The sequence below is a fragment of the Hemitrygon akajei genome, chromosome 11, assembly GCF_048418815.1.
Source record: "Hemitrygon akajei chromosome 11, sHemAka1.3, whole genome shotgun sequence".
In the NCBI taxonomy this organism is placed as follows: Eukaryota; Metazoa; Chordata; class Chondrichthyes; order Myliobatiformes; family Dasyatidae; genus Hemitrygon; species Hemitrygon akajei.
In genome coordinates this window covers 13623975-13631638 of record NC_133134.1, presented here as the reverse complement: position 1 = coordinate 13631638, position 7664 = coordinate 13623975, and the positions used below count along the sequence as shown (strand labels likewise).

General features: G+C 41.0%; 1 protein-coding gene across 3 annotated transcripts in view; it reads right to left on the bottom strand.

Annotated features, from left to right (window-relative positions):
• epn2 (epsin 2) overlaps window positions 1–7664 on the bottom strand; it is a 66004-nt gene that overhangs the window by 5094 nt on the left and 53246 nt on the right. For 2 of the 3 annotated variants that reach the window (XM_073060235.1, XM_073060236.1), the window contains exon 8: window positions 2251–2469. The exons of the other annotated variant lie outside the window; for it this stretch is intronic. In XM_073060235.1, the coding sequence (XP_072916336.1) occupies window positions 2251–2469 (219 nt within the window). The remainder of the gene's footprint in view (window positions 1–2250; window positions 2470–7664) is intronic. 3 annotated transcript variants of the gene reach the window in all.

The window sequence follows — 7664 nt, the reverse complement described above, 5'->3', positions numbered from 1 at the left end:
CTACAAAGAACAAAGAGTACATCATTACAATGGAGCATAAATAAAATGAAATCAAGTTTTTAAATTAAAGACATATTACAAAATAGTTGTTTGAAGGAAGACAATTTAAGTCATGTGCAAAACCAAAATGAACATAACAAAATTTGACGATTTCCTTTAGTTCAGCTCAAAACCAAGTTCTAAACTATAATGCAAATAGCAAGTAAATTCGGCTTTACAATTTAACCGCCAGGGGTAAGATATGTTAAAGTGCCGGGGTTAGGACTGAACTTAAGTTACCATTCAATGTATTTTAGTAAACTATTTAAGAACTTTTTTTAAAGCTATTTATTAATGCTTTTTGAGAGGGTGATTTTAGATGCATATCATATTTATACTGAGTTAAGTATTGTATGTAATTAGTTTTACTACAATAAGTGTATGGGACATTGGAAAAAAATTTGAATTTCCCCATGGGGATGAATAAAGTATCTAACTATCTATCTAAATATTGGTGCAAAGCAAAATTAGTATTAAAGGTAGCCTTTATGCAATTCAGAACATTATCTAAACAATACTACCTCCAAATTAACTTAGAAAATTAGGAGACCTCTAGCTAAATTAACAGACTACTTATTTGGATTTTTTCCTATTTTTTCCCCACTTTCTGGAGCCAATTTAATCAGTCAATGCAAAATAACTTGCAACTAGCCACACTTACAGATTGGATCACAATTTTGGTGTGCAGTCTTACAATTTTTAAAAATTCGTGGTAATACTTTCCTCTTATGCAAAATAATTATTGAGGAAAGCAAAAGCCAGCAGCAAACTCTAGAAACTATTCTAATACTCCTTTGCGTTACTGAGGGAGTACGGCACAGTGTTGTAATATGTTCATTAAGACACTAGATGCCATGGCTGCTCTCGCAGGACAAAGAATATTCATTGATTTTATTTGAAAAGCTGAGATTATGCTTCCTTACTTTTAGCCTGAGTGTAATGAATATGGGGTAATGAATATTACAAAAAAAGTGCATGTAAAAATAACATCCACAAGAACAGAAAAATTAGACAGGAGACTTTTAAAAAATAGAAGCAAATTAAAGACAACTATTGTCCAAAATAGTACAGGACACACATCTGCATACATCACGCATGTAGTGTGATGTTTCTCGACCAAAGAAAAAGACAAGATCAATTAAGGGAAGTTAACCTGCAGGAACTAATTTTTTTCTCATTGCATCTCCCTCATATTTCTTGGGCACCAGCTTTCATAGCAGGATTCAGTCGAGTTGGAGGCCTCAATTAAAGTTGCAGTAACTACAATTTTACTAAAATGCCAGAACCAATTTCCTAAGTTACTTTAAATTACACCAGATTAACCCATCTCAGACAAGGCAACATATGACCCAGTATTAATACTTTAGCTGCTGACTGATGACTAAAATGCAGAACTTACATCATGCAGTTCCCCAGGTGGGAACTTGTAGAAAGAAGTCAGCTCCCTCAGCTACTATCAGCCCTCTGCAGAGACAGGGCCTTCCATGACATAAATGTCATCACATGCTGGGTCAGGATAAGCTTTGGCCGTAAAACATGAAAAATCACAGCTGGTTAAGCTCTACCCCACTGTCAAACAATGCCATTCAAAAATTACTCAAGTGAATTTGCCAACACATGGTGGAAAACTACTGTGATTGTCTAATTGTACAACTGGTGAAACTACTCAAACCTTAGGACTTCACACTCTTGATCAGAAAACTTGAAATTGTAGAGTTATGCAAGGAAATGTCTGCGGTTACATGGGCCACTGCAATATTTTTCAACACATATAATTACAAATTATATGTGTATTACAAATATCCAGAGGAAAGCTGGACCGTACTGGAGAAATTTATTTTTATTTTATTCATTTGTTTAGGAAATCCCTCACTTTAGTCCTGATGAAGGGTTTCAGCCTGAAGTGTCAACTGTTTATTCCTTTCTATAGATACTGCCTGACCTGCTGAGTTCCTCTAGCATTTTGTGTATTCCTCACTTAGATTGGATTTGGAATAAGCCTGAAATACTGGTAATAGTATATGCTGGAATGAAAAATCTTGTCTACCTAGTAACATATTCTCAATATCTTTTCAATCAATTTCAACTTTTAGAAAGAAAACCAGTTGCAAGAATGTAAAAAAAACATTCTTACCAAAATCATGTGATTACTTTTAACTTCAAAGCAGGGAGAGGAATTTAATTTAAAACAAACATTACTGAAATTCATACCTGAAGCCAAAAAAGGATTAGATGTACTGGCAGGTTGGATAGGTTTGGATACCAAAGAATCCAGATTCACTAAAGCTGCATTAGGGCCCAAAAAGGATTCTGGAGTTTTCCGAGCTGTAGTCTGTTTTGCTGGTGCTGAACTACTGAGTTGAGTGTCAAGGAGATCTGGGCTAATTGAACCACTTGGTCTGGAACTTCCTCCCAACACATCGGTCTCACCTAGAGCAAAATTTGATAAACACTTATCCAAAATTTTTTTAAAATGGATAATTCAAGCCATAGTTACCATATGTTAATAGTAACTGTTGAATATCCACAGGTCTGTGTAATCCCATCTTCCATTCCCTCCACTTCTGAACATACTTCTTCACTTAATGATATCAAGAATAGAATTCCCCTTATTCTAACCTTTTATCCCACCAACCCCTACATTCAACAGATTTTTCTTTCTAATTTATGGCATTTCCAACATAATGCCTCAATCAGATATGTTCTCCTCCCTTCCCTTTACACCATTCTGAAAGAAATACTCCCTCTGCAAACTCTGGTCCACCAATATCCATTACCTCTCTCAGTCCCATGCAATTACAGGTGATGCATCCTCACTTGTCTTTTTACTCCTCCCTCCTGCTGTCCATGGATCTAAACATTCATTCCCAACAAAGCAGTGATTTATTTGTATCTCTTCTAGTTCAGTAAAGTTCATTAAGTACTCATTTGTGGTGTCAATAAAATGAGAAAACTCAATGTAATTTGAGTTATTGCTGCCTTCAGTCCATAAGTTACCCTTAGCTTCTAACTGCTCATCAAAATCATCCAGTTATTTCCACAATGAGGATTGTGGAGTATGCAGGAATCAAACTACTGTGGTTTACTTTACCAATGGCTACATTTTTATTGTGCCAATTGTCAATACGTTACCTCAAATTATCCAACTTACTCAGACCCTACACCAAACTACATCCTAATAAGCTGCATTATTGCATGGTACAGAAACTGTACTGTAGTGGACAAAAAACATCACAAATGGAAAAGTCAAACATTCCATGTGATTCACAATTTACAAAGACAAAAATAATTCTTAGTAGTTTAATGTAAAAGATTTTAAATGGTTCTTATCACTAATTTTATCATTGTAATAATTTTATCACAGAACAATATAATTTTTTCACAAAATTGCTGAACAAGGGATACCAGGGTTAAGTTAAATTTGTTTTTTGCTGTCCTATCACAAAATGTTTAGAATCTTGCTTAAATAATGAAATGGTTATGATGCCACAGACTCCAAGTCAAAAAATGGCAAAGTTCTAATGTTTTCACGAACAACACAACAAAACATAGGTGGTATGGCGAGTAGGAAGAGCATGGAAAAGAGCTTGAAGAAGATATTGAATAGCTGAGTGAGTAGGATGTGGAATATAAAGTACAAATGTTAATGCTATTTTTGGTGCACAAAACAGATAAGCAGTCTCTGTTTATTACTAAAGTATATGCATTCAGTAATAAAAATGTCTTGCTGTGATTATATTCATTGGTGAGGTTGTGCCTGGAGTATTATGTACAGTTTTGGTCTCCTTGTATAAATTTGCCAAAGGGCGTACAGTGAAGATTCACTAGAATAGCTCCACGGGCGACAGGTTTGTTCTAAGAATTGGAATTGAGTTATCTATTGTTGTGAGTGAGGAAACAGATTTGATAGGTCTCACGGACAAGGACTCTGGACACACAGCCTTGGTAGTAAAGGATTTTATTTACAGAAGGCAAACGTGGGAAAATGGCAACAGGAGCAACACACACGTGCACAATTTACAGTAGTTGGATCGGCAATAAAACACACGCGGACAATAATGAACGTGGGAAAATCATGTGGGAACAAAGTGCGCGCGCACACGCACACAACCAAGGGAAAAGTCAATACGATACCCGCCCCCCCTTGACTTTGTGCAGGCACGGCTCTTCTGCTTAGGGACAATACTCACACTCCCAACCCTATTCAATGCACAACTCACCAACAGCAGAGTGGTCCCTCTGAGATAGCAAAAAAAGGAGAGCGGGTCAAGCACACGTGGCTTCCTTTACAGTGCAGCAGGGCTGATGAGTCCAGCCCAGGTAATTCACAGGGAAGCCAATGGTTAGGTGTGCATTGATGGGTGAGGAGGGGTCAAACCTTGATTGGCAGGTGGTGTGTCTTTCGACCAGGTAATGGGCACGTGACAGTCATGACCCCTCCAATACATCTATGCTGATATTCTCTAGAGTTTAGAAAAATAAGAGAAGATTTAATTGAAAAGTGGAAATTTCTTACAAGGGCTCTACAAGCTGGAAGCAATGAGAATATTTCCTTTGGCGCACTGTATGAAACAGGGATACACACAAAATGCTGGTGGAACACAGCAGGCCAGGCAGCATCTATAGGGAGAAGTGCTGTCGACGTTTCGGGCCGAGACCCTTCGTCAGGACTGAAACAGGGATTACAGTTTTAGACTGAGATGCAGAAATATTTCTTTATAGTGTGGTGAACTCTCTGCCCTAGAGGGTGTGGAAACTTATTGTGTTCGTTAGAAGATTGATAATATTATGGGAATCAAGGAATATAGGGTTTGTGTAGGAAAATGATGTCAGAGTGGAAGATCAGCCATAAACTTAGATTTAGCTTGAAGGGTCATCAAGTTACCTTTCCCTGCTGCTAGTTTCATTGTTCTTATGCACACCCTGGGATCTTACAGTGATCAGTAACATGCATACTGCATCTTGCTCGAGTAATCTGGGGAACAGGTTTAGCATTTATTCAAGAAAACAAAATGTTTAAATTGCGAGGACTACTTGCATCATTTTCTATAATTGGATTAAAAAGGGGAAGGAACCATTAATGTAGGATCTTTGACCTAAATCATTAACTATTTCACTTTCCACAGATGCTGCTTGACTTGCAATTATTTCCAGCATTTTCTGTTTTCCTGTGCTATGCACTTCACATGCATTTTTGAATTAGTTGTGATATTTTCTTTCATTTTCAAGTTTACTGTTATCTGACTGTACATATATCCGATGCAACCAAAAACAACATTCCTCTGGACGATAGCACACCCACAAAACACATCACACACCGTACATAAAACATTACCCTTAGTTTAAAAGTATAATTCAAAGTGCATGTAGTGTGCAGTACAAGTTAACAGTAAACAGCTTGCTGCCCTAGCATCGAGACCTCGGTAGTGGCAGGGCATTCATTAGTCTCACAGCCTGAGGGAAGAAGCTGTTACTGCAGTCTGGCAGTCCTTGTCCTGTGCTTCCATCCTGACAGTTGTTGGCCAAAGAAATTATGGGATGGATGGTAAAAATCCTCAACAATGCTTCAGGGCCTTTGTATACAATGCTCCCAGTAAACGTCACAAGCAAGGCGGAGGGAGACCACAGTGATCCTCTCGGCAGTTACTACTATCCTCTGTAGGATCTTACAGTCTGATGTCTTGCAGCTTCCTTACCACATAAAGATGCAGCCAGACAGGACATACTTGATTGTGCTCCTGTAGGAAGTTGTTTGAATGAGGACAGGAGCCTTGCACCCCTCAATGTCTTCAAAAAGTAAATATGATTCTGTGCCCTCTTGAATAGTGAGAAGGTGCTATGGATCCAGATTAAATAGTCTGTAATGTGCACAAAGAACTTTGTGTTCTTCACTCTCTCGACAACAGAGCTATTGATATGTAATGGAGAGTGGTCAACCTGTGCCTTGCTGAAGTCCACAATCATCACTTTTGTCTTCTCCTTGTTGAGACTCAGGCTGTTGTTCTCACACCAGTTGACAAACCTCTCTTGTTGTTGTTCGTCCTTCGGAGTCAAAGATGACCACGACTTCTGTCAGGTGGAGGGTTTGTGACTGTGGGTCCGGAGGTGACTGGTGAGGCCAATCCGGGCCCTGAAAGCTCGCCTACATGAGGGTAGGTGCTGCAGTGGAAGTGGAGGTAGCTCGAGCCTTGCGCGCGGTGCGTTTCCTCTGAGCCTCTGCGGTACGTCTGATTTCTGTTGCATACGCTCCTTTAGTGGTCCTGCTCCACCAGGTTGGGCGGTCCAGAGCAAGTGATTCCCAGCTACTGGGATTGATGTTGAAGTCTTTGAGGGACACTTTGAGGCAGTCTTTGAAACGTTTCTTCTGCCCTCCAACTGAGCGCTTCCCCTGGCTCAGCTCTCCATACTGCAGCTGTTTTGGTAGTCGACTGTCAGACATCCTGATGACTGGCCAGCCCATCTGGCTTGGGCTTTCTGTAGGAGGGTGTAGACGCTGTGGGTGCTAGCCCGCTCCAGGACCTCCGTGTCTGGGACTTTCTCCTGCCATCGTATGTGGAGAAGTCTGCGGAAGCAGCTCAAGTGGAAGTGGTTGAACTGTTTAGCGTGTCTGCTGTAGACAGTCCAGGTCTCGCTGGCATAGAGGAGGGTGGTGAGAACCACTGCTCGGTAGACCTTCAGCTTGGTGGTAAGGCTGAGTCCTCTCCACTCCCATACATTCTCACGGAGTCTCCCAAAGGCAGCACGGGCTTTGGCAATTCTGTTGCTGATCTCTGCATCTATGTTCACCGCTCGTGATAGAGTACTGCCCAGATAAGTAAAGCTGTTGACTGCCAGTAGCTTCTGCCCCTTTACTGTGACGTGTGGTTCCAGGTAGGGCTTACTGGGTGCGGGCTGGTACATAACTTCGGTCTTTTTGGTGCTGATTGTAAGTCCAAAGTTGTCACAGGCTCGTGAGAAGCAGTCCATTTCTCGCTGCACCTTCTGCTCTGTGCTGGCATTGAGGGCACAATCATCAGCGAATAAGAAGTCTCTGACGACGGTATCCTTTATCTTTGTAACAGACTGTAGACGCCGGAGGGTGAATAGCCCACCGCCAGTCCTGTATTTGACATGTATACCACCCTGACAATCGTGGAAGGCATCATTCAGCATAGCAGAGAAGACCATGCTAAAGAGTGTAGGGGCGAGAACGCATCCTTGCTTCACACCGTTCGTCACTGGGAAGGCTTCTGACTCGTCACCATCATCCAAAACTTTCACCATCATGGAACTGCCGAACAATCGTGATGAACCTGCTAGGGCAGCCAAACTTCTCCATTATCTTCCATAAGCCATCTCTGCTGACCATATCAAATGCCTTGGTCAGATCGACGAAGGTCATAAAGAGGTCGCTGTGCTGCTCTTGACATTTTTCCTGGAGTTGGCGTGCAGCAAATATCATGTCGACAGTTCCATGCTCTGCACCAAAGCCACACTGGCTTTCTGGGAGGAGACCTTGCTCAAGGTGTTGGGGAAGGCGATTAAGCAGGACGCAAGCCAAGATCTTCCCAGCTATGGACAGGAGGGAGATGCCTCGGTGATTGTCACAAGACTGGCGGTTGCCTTTCCTCTTGTAGATGTGGATT